This window comes from Epinephelus lanceolatus, chromosome 2 (genome assembly GCF_041903045.1).
Source record: "Epinephelus lanceolatus isolate andai-2023 chromosome 2, ASM4190304v1, whole genome shotgun sequence".
Taxonomy (NCBI): Eukaryota; Metazoa; Chordata; class Actinopteri; order Perciformes; family Serranidae; genus Epinephelus; species Epinephelus lanceolatus.
Genome location: NC_135735.1, coordinates 51,256,908 through 51,269,725, shown reverse-complemented (window position 1 = coordinate 51,269,725; position 12,818 = coordinate 51,256,908). Strand labels below are relative to the sequence as shown.

Below are 12,818 nucleotides of genomic sequence, written 5' to 3'. Positions count from 1 at the left end.
GGTACTTAGCCATCAGAAAGTTAGCTGCATCTTGCTCTGCTGCCACTCTCATATTAGCTTTGGGATGAATGTAAACACAACATAACTACAGTGGGGAATTCCCGTGGGAGATAAAACGGACAAAGTGACAGGGTTAGCATCTCTATGTTGGGTGAGCAAACTCTATTATGGAGTTTGATGTTGTTACAACACTTTTGGTGGTAAATATGAAGACCCCTCTGCCACTTTCCTTGTCTGACTGGTCCTATCTGTCCGCCCATATGGTGGTGAAGCCATCCAGGCTGATGGTGTCATCTGGTGTCGTGTCATTGATCCAGGTTTCAGTCAGGGCAATAATACAAGCCTCTTTGTATTTTCTCTCCAACCGACACTTGGACCATAGTATGTCCATTTTGGACTTACTACTAGAGAGCTGGAGAGAGCGTACGTTGGCCAGTATGATGGAGGGAAGATGGGCTTTCTCAGTCTCCTATGTACACCTCCCCGTCTCCCCCTTTTCTTTGGACGAATCTCCGGTGGTAGGAGAACTGCTGGTTTCATATTGCAGAGGATAGAAGACCGTAGTTGGAGCTGATCATCCCGGTATAGCTGAGTGTTCTGTAGCCACTAGCCTACAGTGCTAGCGCTTAGGTAGCCTCTGGTGCTAATGCTGAACTGTCATTCATGATTAGGGTTGGGACTCATTAGGATTTTAACGATTCTGATTCCTTACCGATTCCTCTTACCGATTCCTACATTATATTCATTATACTTGCTATACTTAAACAAGTGTATAATAAACAAAAATGCAATCATACAAATACAAAATCTTTATTCTAACTGTTGCACAGTAGCCTACAATTAGATGAAAATACACATTTGTGTGTGGTGTGTATTTCAGATTTAGAGCTTGTATCATCTCCCTGAGAATATATAACAACAAAAAGTGATTCTCTGATTTCTACAGTAACACTATTACCTCAAATTAACCACAGCAATGTAATAAAAAATACTTATATGCATTCATGCTTGGCCACTGTTATTTACGTGACAACACCTGAACAGAACACACACACACACATTGGCTGTTTGTTTCTATCGCTCCCCTCGCTGGAAGTCTCGGACCTCCCGCCGCCTGCCTCCACCTTGATTAAACGCTGAAAATAAAATAAAAGAGGGAGACAGGTTTCTCCTATTTTATCTTATTTTGTTATATTTCTCCCTCTCCTCTCACTGGAAGCGGACCTCCCGCTGCCCGCTCCCGTCTCAAACACGGAGGTCTCCCTCTCCGCTGAGCACACCCGGCCTGTTAAAGCCTGTAACCATAACAACTGTGTGACACAAACTCAGTGCTTTAGTAATTAAATAATGTCGGGCTCGGTCGGGTTCGGACAGAAATATGCGGCCCGTGTCGCACTCTAATGGAAATGCACGTGACGTTGTTTTTTTTTTTTTTTACAATCTAGGAACTGTTTGCAGGAACCGTTACTCCAAATGTGATGGAACCGGAACTGGAACTTTGGACCCGGTTCCAAAAAATCCTATGGATCCGGATCCCATGATCCATAGGATTATAAATATAATCCAGACGGTTTTATATGGCTCTGGCATGATGGACGTTTAGCCTGACAGCTGAGACTCTCAGAACTGACAGAAACTAACAAAAATAACAAAAAGACCAGACAAGACGCTGACAGACAAACAGACTGTGGTGTCGCAGCAGAGCATGTGCTGTTGACTGTTGATTGTGATGTGGACTAATCATAGTTCTACAACTGACTCTTTTGTGCTTTTGAACTTTACTTCCATCTACTGAATCTTAAGATGTATGGTATTTATTCTGCCAAGGCCAAATATCATATCTCACTTTGTTAACGACAGCAGAGTTTTAGTTTTTCCTTAAATACTGCTGAAAAACAAACAAACCAAACCAAAAAGATAACCTTCTTGGCAGGGGAAATAATTTATGACCACAGTAAATGTTTAATGGCACATGAATATGCAGTAAAATGTTTTAACACCTGCCTGCAGGTCAAAAGTGGACCAGATGAAGGAGATCGTCACAGGAAACCCTACAGTCATCAAGATGGTGGTGAGTTTCCACCGAGGTGCGCGGGGACAGAATGCACTGCGGCAGATCCTGGCGCCCGTTGTCAAGGAGATCATGGATGACAAAACGCTTAACATCAAAACTGACCCAGTGGACATCTATAAGAGCTGGGTCAACCAGATGGAGACGCAGACCGGAGAGGCCAGGTGAGCTGGAGACGAGGTTGTCACTGCCAGCTCCTTCTAGGAGTTTCTTTTGAGGCTTCTACCTGACAGGAGAGTGACTGTCTAATTTTCCGTTTATAGGAAAAACATACTGCAACATCACTGCAAATGAAAAAAGTTCTGCAACTTGTTTTGAGATGATTCGATCAGATTTTTTTTATATCAATATTAAATAGATTTCTCTCAGTTACATATTATTAACCCTGGAGAGGAAAATGCGTTCAGTAGTGTAAATGTGTGTGCATGTATGTATCTGTCTGTCTGCAGCTTATCTCACATACTACTGGACCCATCAGTCTAATATTTCTTATGCAAATTCATGACTGTATCCTCAAGGAGCTCTTGTAATTGCAGTGATTTACTATTTTTGAAAGGCCTTTTTCAATGACAGGTTTATGCCATCACTGACTGGTGACTCATCACTCCTCTTAACCTGCAAGTAGGGGCAGCAAGTAATCAACAAGATCACGTGGCAAAAGTAATTACAGCAGTCATTTCGGCTAAAAACAAGCCTTACCTAATCTGTTGCAGGCCACATTTTAGCCTTTGTTGTGGCTCAAAAACTGACATTTAAAGAAAAGGTTGGTCTCATTTTGAACTGGAGCATCTGCAGAAGAATTCCACATCTGATATGTTTTGATCCACTTAAGTTGGTCTCGATAGAAGATTAATAAATCCCAGTTTTCAGTTATCTTCACCACTATCTTAACTGTAAGGAGCCGGGAAGGACAATTGAGTGACACTCAGCTCTTCTTTATGTGAGGGAGGAGGGAGGTAGGGAAGGATTCATTGGACATTGTGTCTGAGGTTTTATCTCCAAACAGCCTGACTACTCTGGTTACGCTTGGTAATGTTACCTTCAGGTTGTCCCTTTATTGCTTTACTATCATGCATACACACAACACACGCGGCCTGCCCTGCACTCCCTGTTCCCCCACCCACATGCCCCCAGACTCACCTTGTAGGGGTGGGTGAGATATTGATTATACACAATGTATCATAGCTTATTCCTTGTAGGATATATAAAGTGACTATGTTGGGAACGTCAAGTATTAATTGTTGCATCATTTTTTTAAGCCACCTGCATGAGAGTCGCTTCGGCATTTCGGTTCTCTTGCGCTATCCTATGGGTCTCTCTCTCTCTCTCTCTCTCTCTCTCTCTCTCTCTCTCTCTCTCTCTCTCTCTCTCTCTCTCACACTCACACACACACACACACACACACACACACACACACACACACACACACGCACGCACACATTGAAAGTCTTACCAATTATGATAAGTTGCGCAGACCCCTCTGCCCATCCAAGTCACTTTCTCCTGAGCGAAAGTGTTTTAGCATGTGAGGTGTGTGTTTTTGTATCTGTGGGGCTTGGGACTGCTATTATTTACACCAGTGTGACTTGTAAGTATCATTAATATATGAACTGGAGAGCTGTTTGTATGTTTCCAGCTGACAGTGAAAAAAAAACTTGCATGTAATCAGGCTGTGGTGACAGTTTAACTTAATGAGTTTATAAACAGTGTACACTGGGCAAAGCGTGTCTTTGTACCTGTAGGGCTCTAGACCTCTACTATTTAGTAATATTTTGCGACCATGGAGCTCCAGTGCCACTGGAGAGCTGTAAGTGCATTTAGTTTAGTTTATTTACTTTATTAATCCCCCTGAGGGGAAATTCAATGTTTTTCACTCTTGCTTGTCAATTACACACAGGTCTCAAAGACACACACATGCACAAACAGGACCTATACATGCACAAAGTGGAGAGATGTCAGAGTGAGGGGGCTGCTCTTGGTGAGGCGCCCCGAGTGGTTGGGGGGTTCGGTGCCTTGCTCAAGGGCACCTCGGCAGTGCCCAGGAGGTGAACTGGCACCTCTCCAGCCACCAGTCCACGCTCCATATTTTGGTCCGGACGGGGACTTGAACAGGCGACCCTCCGGTTCCCAACCCAAGTCCCTATGGACTGAGCCACTGCCGCCCCTTTCCTGCTTATAGTGAATAAATTCTCACGTTTAATGGTGCTGCGGCAACAGTTTTTCTTTCAATTTACTGCTAACATTTAACCATTGACTGGAAGCTTCAAGTTTGCAGCAAAAACATAAACATTTCCAGCCCGAGACGAGCCAGGTGCTTCAAAGTAAAAGCACCAGTGCTTCCACTTTGATTTATTTATTATATAAATACTTTATTTAACTTTATTATAACTGTACTTGATTAAACTTCACTTTATAACCCTCAAGGCAATTGAATCAAACACAACTGGACTTAGTTTTGTCTTAGAAGACGTTTCACCTCTTATCCAAGAGGCTTCATCAGTTTATGCTTGTCTGACTAGGCACACCCAGAAGAGCAACCTGGTGTACGCTGTCCAATGCAGCGAGGAATGCCCAGACTTGTACATTGATGAAACAGAACAACCACTAAACAAATGCATGGCCCAACACAGAAGGGCTAACTTGTCAGGGCAAGACTCAGCTGTCTATTTACACCTCAAGGAGAAAGTACACTCCTTTGAAGACAGCAATGTGCACATTTTGGACAGGGAAGACAGATGGTTTGAAAGAGGTGTAAAAGAAGCCATCTATGTGAAATTGGAAAAAACATCTCTCAATAGAGGAGGTCTGCGACACCACCTATCCCCCACCTATAATGCTGTCCATTCATCCTTGCTCAGGAGATTTAACAGCTTAACCTCTAAAAACAATGATCTAAACAAATGGCCTCATGTGACTAATGACTCCAACGACCACCGTTGCAGCAGGAGTTTCAACGACTGTCATTGACACACCATTGGAGCACTAACGAACCAAAGACATCATCGGCCTTGTGAAGACCTCCTCAGAGGTTAAATACCTGGGTTTTTTCACACCAGTTTGTCAGACTAGTTCCAGCCTAGTCAGACAAGCATGAACTGATGAAGCCTCTTGGATAAGAGGTGAAACGTCTTCTAAAACAAAACTATGTCCAGTTGCGTTCGATTCAGTTGCCTTGACATAACTATGATCTGGATAAATGAGAATATCCACAGGCATCTTCACTTTATAACAGTAGAGCATATGAGCATATAATTTTTTAATAAGACTTGAAATCTGTTAAAAAAATAAATAAATAAATAATGGAGTTTGTTTATATCAAGTCTCTCTATTAAAGTTATGGCGTCCTTTTAAGTGCTCTGACTTTTATGCTAGATTAAAGAAATCTTATCGAGTCATTATTGCTTATTTGCTTACCCATCTGACAGACTTTTTTGTTTAGTACTTGCAAATGACATAATATTAAGCTTATTTTGGAATGGTTTTTGCAGTGATAATAGCATGCATAATAATGCAAAATAGCCAAAAGGCTGTAGATGTTCTGATCAGCATTGATGGTCTTTTTCCTGCCTGTTCTGTTCTTAACAGTAAGCTGCCTTATGATGTGACTCCAGAGCAGGCTATGGCCCATGAGGAGGTGAGGACAAGACTGGAAGCCTCCATCAGAAACATGAAGACCATCACTGACAAATTCCTGTCTGCCATAATCGTCTCAGTGGATAAAATTCCGTATGTTCGTCTCTCACAGCATCACTTCATCGCTATTTTTTTTTTTTTCACCTGGTTGTCTCACGCTGTCTGTTTGACTTTCATCTGTCAGATACGGGATGCGTTTCATCTCCAAGGTGCTAAAGGACACCCTCCATGAGAAGTTTCCAGATGCTACAGAGGATGAGCTGCTCAAGGTTTGCATCTTTCATTGTAGGCTTAATGTGCTCCACGGCCCTTAAAGGGTCAGTTTAGCCAAATCACAGAAAAATAATAATTTTCCAGTTCCCACTTAACACATTGGTACCTAGCTATGCAGATTATTTTGGTTTCATGTGGAAATTAGTGTGAGATCTCTAACACTGAGACTTCTGCTATAACATACACTTGAGATGAATTTCATTTGATTTGTGGCACAAAAACATGAAAAAATGTAATTGAAAAACAGATCACAGTGACAAAAACTGGTGTATACAGATGGATTTGCCAGCTACAACCTCTGAGCGCTACATCCCTCTGCATACAGATGGTTTGAAGTCATACTAAAATATATGTTTTTTTTTTTAAACTGACCCTTTTATCCTGGTGAGCTGGACAACCATAGCTCCTCTTTCTCGCCTCTTCTGTTCTCTTATCTTATGCCTAGCTCTCCTGTTCTCTCCCTATTTCTGACACGTTTATGTCTTTTTTTCTTTTCCTGCTGTTGCTATGCTCTTCCTGCCTCACCAACCAGCTGCAGCCTCTCTGTCAGGGTGGGCGTGTTGTCCTCCTCTCTGTCTGCTGATATTAAGGCAAGCCATTACACTCTTCTGGCTCTCCTCTTCCTGCACAAACTGTGTCTAGACATGGTCAAGAGCTTTTCCTATTTCTGCAGTAGCACCTACCAGATCCTTAAATCTCAACTCACTTCAATCAGGATTAATCTCAATAGTTCTAAAATATAAATATGCTAACAAAGATGAAACTTGCAACTGTTTTCTTGTATGACAACAAATGCAGTCTCTAAATGTCTTAAGTTCAATGAAAATAGTCTAGGTTAATGCCTGATTCTCATATTTAGTATTTCTGTTGATGGCTGTATCACACAGCATCTTTGAATATAACTTCACCACATTTGTTGTTAAACAGTCTGATTAGTGTTTTAAGTTATAAATGTTTGCTCAGTTTTCTAGTTTTAAGAACTTTTATATGCTACTACAACTTGTGGTAATATTTCTCATCTTTAAAAAAGGCTCATAAAGCATGAAAAATATCACATATTATCACATATTTTCACATTTTCTGATCTGAATAATTTTAACAATATGATTCATTTAATTTTTTGACTCTTCAGATTGTGGGGAACCTCTTATATTACCGCTACATGAACCCAGCCATCGTAGCACCAGATGCCTTTGACATCATTGAGGTGTCAGCGGGTGGCCAGCTCACCACTGAGCAGCGGCGAAATCTGGGATCTGTCGCCAAGATGCTGCAGCATGCTGCCTCCAACAAGATGTTCCTGGGAGACAATGCCCATCTCAATCCGATAAATGAATATCTCAGTGCCTCCTATCAGAAGTTCAGGTCTGATGTTAAGGATTTTAGACTTATGAAGCAGATTAGGGATGCTGATATGCCGATATATAACAATATCAATTTATCTACTTTTTCCCCCCATCTAATTTTAGTGATCATCAGGTCTCTCCTGTAGTGGAATTAACACCATATTATGCATGCATACTCTTATTGTGATGGCCTACCAGCAGATGGAGATATGAAATAGAATGCTTTTCATGTATGTAATATTCAGTCATTGTGCAATTGAAGAAAAAGCATTTTGGCTGATTCCAGTATTTCATTTTAAAGCCAAAATTGGCAGATACTGATGATGTGCCAATATTATCGCGCATCCCTAAAGCAGATATGCTACTTAGTTGTCCTTGTTGGTTAAATCTCCTTTGTCTCACCTGACTCTAACCCTCGCATCTTCCACCACAGGCGTTTCTTCCTGGCAGCGTGTGACGTTCCCTCACTTGAAGAGAAGTTCAACGTGGATCAGTACTCTGACTTGGTCACTGTCTCCAAACCTGTCATTTACATCTCCATTGGAGAGATTATCAACACTCACACAGTGAGTCCGGACCCCTTCGCTCTTGCTCTTTCTGTTTCCAATCATTCCCACTGCCACGCATGTGTTCCTGTCAGTCTCTACCTGAAGTGTTCAGTGTGTAGTATTTAGTGACATCTAGTGGTGAGGTTGCAGATTGCAACCAACTGCATTTCCCTCTGCACATACCTCCCTGTCCAAGTGTGTAGGAGAACCTACAGTGGCCTTCAGATGCATTCACACCATATTCAAGCTGACACTTAAAGGCTAAAACATGAAGGCCCTTTGAGTCAGTGATTGGTTTGTGCAATCTGGGCCATAATAGAAACAACATGCTGGGCTATATGGAAGAGGACCCAATCTGTAAAGCCCAATTTCCACCAATCACTTTCACATGGTACCTTTGGAACCAGAAGTAACCCTTCAGACATGGTACCTACACCCTAGTTCCTTTAGCGTTTTCACCGCAAACAGTACTCTAAAATGTGGGCAGGGTTGTTGTCACTCACTGGTCCGTCCAGCTCTTGCTGTATTTCCTCCTCACCAGTGACAGAGATGGAAGTCTGCACCACAATTATCATCCACAGAACGGGGTTGCCCACTCACATTTTCAGAACAAAATAGAACAGGCTGCAGTGAGAGTCTCTCTCAATGGGATATTTAAAAATAGTGGCTTCATGCATTTAGTCCATCTCAGGCAAGCACAGGGGTTTGATGTTGCCATAGCACACAGGAACGATTCGTCGCAGCACTTTTTTTTCACCAAGTGAGGATTACAACATATGCAGTTCACATAATTCAGTTGAAATTAATTTATGCTTTTAAACGCTTGAAGAGCCCCTTATTACCAAAAGTGTATGTCATCGAAGAGAGAAAATAAAAACTAATGGAATGGTCAAAGTTGTCATACTGAAATTTAAGGTGTGCTGATGGATTCACGTTGTCAACTCATGCATTGAGTAACAGTAAACAAATCAGACCCTTTCTGACAGTCGGTGCTGCTAGGACGTACCTGTACTGTATGATTTTATCTCACATCAACTACTGCTTCACAAACTGGTTTTTCACAGGTGTGACGACACTCAAACCCATTGAACAATTATACAAGACAGCATTAAAGGTATTTGATAAAAAACCACGGTCACACCATCACTGCAACATCCTAAAAAAGTATGATTTTTTTAGTTTTGCGTGCCACCTCTGGTAGAATTCATAAAAAGAAAGCCCGACAGGGGCACTGGGACAAGGGCTGCTACCAGAGGGGTTTGTGAGGTGCAGTTTAGACGATCAACCTTCGCTCAGAATGTACTGTCAGTTCAGGGAAGTTTAAACTGGAACAAGTTACCCATCAAGATAACAGAGTGTCCATCTTTTGGGTCTTTTAAAGTGCAACTTAAAAATTGGATCCTAGACAATCAAACCTGTGAGCATTCTTAATCTGGCTTGTCTTTTGTATGTGTGTTGTTATTTATATATGTGTGTGTATGTGTACATGAACTTGTAGGTATTTATGCATGTTTGTACATGTACACTGTTTTACACTGGTCTTTTGTATTGTAATGTGCTGACTGTTTTTTATGTTTATTGTTAGGGGACTGCAGATGAAATTTAGCATGCATGCTAACTCCGGCATATTTACATTACATCATGTATGTACTGTCCCGACAAAATAAACCAATAAATGAAATGAAATGAAACATTACAAGTAAACATTCCACCTTAAAAGTTGCCAGCAGTCAGTGAATTAAGCTATTTTTTTCTCAGTCTACAGCTGCTGCAAGAGGCAGCAAAACATCCTTTAATTTTATAGTGATAGTTTACTAATATACGTAAGACTTGCCACGACATGAACAGTGGTTACATAAGCCTCAAAACCAGCTACAACTCCAGTGACCATCCTCTATTGACCAGTTAATGGACTGCAGTGTTTCTAACTCCACCTACCTCCTACAAGATCTGTGTGCTAGGTGCCCCAACAGAGGGGTGACCAAAAATGGGGACAGTTAGGAACAGTTCCATTGGTACCATCCACAACTTTTCACAGTGGAAATGGAAAAAAATGTGTGCCAAACTGTACCAGACTGCTTGGTGGACACGAGGCTTATGTAGACATGATGGGCTCATTCAAAGCTAACAAAACCAATTCTTAGTTTCAGGTATTACACACTAATCCTACACACGACCATGTTTTTGAGAGTTTTTTTCTTGTACAGTATAACTAACACACTGACTGTGTTTGTTTTTCCTGTTAGCTGCTGCTGGACCATCAGGACGCCATCGCTCCCGAGCACAATGACCCTATCCATGAGCTGCTGGAGGACCTGGGCGAGGTTCCCACCGTAGAGTCCCTCATCGGTGGGTGGAGTGAGGCAGGGAAGACTTTCTTAAGCCCTTTTGCCACTGCACAAAAAACCTGCTAACATCCCACTAACATCTGGCTTTTTATCTTTAATGGGAAATGTTAAAATCAGCATTCACACCTAGGTCAAATGACTGCAGTAGTCACAGGTATTTATCGGCTTCAGTTCGATCGCCATTGATGGAAATACAACACCAAAGTGAAAGTGCTCATTTTAACCCCTTTACTAACAAGTTGAAGTGATGCACCACCACAAAATACTGTTCGTTTCCATCCAAGTGCATGTGCAGTTAGTAAAAATGGAAAACAAGTTAGTAAACAGTAAAGCAGCATAGAGATAGAGACCAGTAAAAATGTTAAGATGTTTTTTTCTTTTATATGTCTGTTTCTTATTTAGTCTCTCAAACTTGGTCCAGATTAATGTTCAAGCACTGCTTGGATGAAGACAGACAGTATTTTGTGGCAACCTGCATTGCATCGTGCTGGCAAAGAGGCGAAAATTGTAGCGTGTACCTGTTTGTTGTATTTCCATCACTGACGAATGAAGTTGATCAGAGCTGGAGCCAATAAATACCCGTTACTGCTGCAGAGTCATTTGACCCAGGAGTGAATGCAGATTGTAACCTTCCCCATATAAAAAGCCAGATGTTGGTTAATGTTAGTGAGGTTTTTTGCCCAGTGGGAAAGTGGCTTTAGTCAGTGTGTTTCCAGTCCAGCAAAAATTTGTTATAAAAGAGTATACTGTATTGCAAAATTAAAAAGCAGCAATCCTTACTGAGGGGCATGTTAATACTTTTTGAGAACATATTTATTCAACTGATTTGATAAAACATGATTAATCCACAGACAGAAATCATTTGTACCTCTGATGAATTTTTGGGATCACATGAACCATTAAAGGTTAAGGAACTGTACATGAATTGTTGGTAACTCTTTATGAATAGTATCAGCAGTAAGGGTGAAAGCAAACCAGATTCACTCACATCAAGTTGCGAGCTCCATCTGCTTGATGTTTCATCTTGCTGTGCATTTTTTCTGTGCTGCGTGCACATTTTTTATAGCTTCCTCTTAGATTTGTGCTGGTTATGGTCTGGCAATTGCTCACTACCTTTTTATAAAGTCAGAACTCCACCTGCTTGCTGTGAAGTCAAAAATAAGATGGAAAATAAGAAAATCCAGGCAGAGGGCAGAGCCTCTGCAGAAAAACACACTGCCACACACCGAGAGTGGGTCATGAGTGATGATTGTATTGAAAGGGATGACTTTTGAATGAGTGTATACATTATTTCTTAGGAAAATTCAACACCTTTATCAACTCCAAAATACTTAAATAAATCTTTTTTTTTCTCTGTGAATAATGTAATTATGTAAATGTTTGACCTTGCCTTAAATAACAGGTTACAGATGAAGATGAGAGCAGTTATTAACCACCCATTATCATCTGATCCTTTAATCAAACTGCTGCTTGGTCTGATTTGCTCTCTGTCTCATTCAGGTGAAAATCCTCTTCCTCCTGACGACCCTAACAAAGAGCTGATGGGGAAGACTGAGGTTTCACTCACACTCACTAACAAATTTGACCTCCCTGGTGAGGCCAATGCTGAGATGGACGCCCGGACTCTGTTGCTCAAGTAAATTCGTACTAGCTAGTTAGACTGATATGGTTGTTTTAAAAAAAAGCCAAATCAGTTTTATTTATATAGCCATATATTGCAAATCAAGGATCTTCTGAAATATCTGTGTTTTTGTTTGTTCTTTTCAGCACCAAGAGGCTGATTGTGGATGTGATCAGGTTCCAGCCTGGGGAAACTCTGACTGAGATCCTGGACTCGACTGCGAGCGCAGAACAGGTCAGAGACATGATTTAGGGCCAGTAAAACTTGAACTACTACTGCTAATTTTGTGGACCTACAATTAAAGCTATAGTTGGTAATGTTGGAGAGCTAGCAAGATTTGAAAGCGGCACCTCCTCTAAGCTCCACCCCCTCCTCCCCCTCCTGTCAGTGCTCCGTCAAAAGCCACGGCCCCACAAGCTTGAACGCGCATCCTGCAGTAGGAGTCAGACTCAGCAGGGCAGAGGAGAGCCAAGTAAAATAACAAATCCCCCCGAAGCAAACAAATAAATACCTGTCCAACAGACAGACAGCAACCTCTGCATCACCTTTCAGGCCCTTCAGTTCCCTCAGTTGTCTCCACCGTTCAAAAGCTGCACCGATGTTGATGTCTGGTTTGTCCTCTTGCTTTATCCAAAGCCTTTTTCGTCACAGCCTTTTCTGCCTCCGACTTTCTTTTCTCAGCCTGTTTAGCGGGGCGAGCGGTTACAGTTAACGCTGGAAATGGTACTTTCGGCTGCATTTTCTCTGCCATTGTTCAGCAAACTCCTGCTAACTCGGTATTTCTGCTGAGGAGTGTGCTGAATATTTCTGGCAACGGTGACACGTGATGAGTGCATGCAGGGAGGAGGGAGGGAGGGACGGAGGCGGGCTCGGGCAGGACGAGACATGAAGGCATCTGATTAGTTCTTTCCATTCGCACCGAATGGCAGGGATTGGTCAGAGTTTTTACAGGCCTGCAGCTGCCACAGAGGTCGGATT

General features: G+C 41.8%; 1 protein-coding gene across 1 annotated transcript in view; it reads left to right on the top strand.

Moving 5' to 3' along the window:
- The window catches only part of iqgap1 (IQ motif containing GTPase activating protein 1), a 134,427-nt gene that overhangs the window by 114,195 nt on the left and 7,414 nt on the right, over nucleotides 1-12,818 (top strand). The window contains exons 25-32 of the mRNA XM_033622149.2: nucleotides 2,011-2,235; nucleotides 5,657-5,797; nucleotides 5,889-5,973; nucleotides 7,110-7,342; nucleotides 7,757-7,889; nucleotides 10,118-10,220; nucleotides 11,720-11,855; nucleotides 11,987-12,074. Coding sequence (XP_033478040.2) covers nucleotides 2,011-2,235; nucleotides 5,657-5,797; nucleotides 5,889-5,973; nucleotides 7,110-7,342; nucleotides 7,757-7,889; nucleotides 10,118-10,220; nucleotides 11,720-11,855; nucleotides 11,987-12,074 — 1,144 coding nt within the window. The remainder of the gene's footprint in view (nucleotides 1-2,010; nucleotides 2,236-5,656; nucleotides 5,798-5,888; nucleotides 5,974-7,109; nucleotides 7,343-7,756; nucleotides 7,890-10,117; nucleotides 10,221-11,719; nucleotides 11,856-11,986; nucleotides 12,075-12,818) is intronic.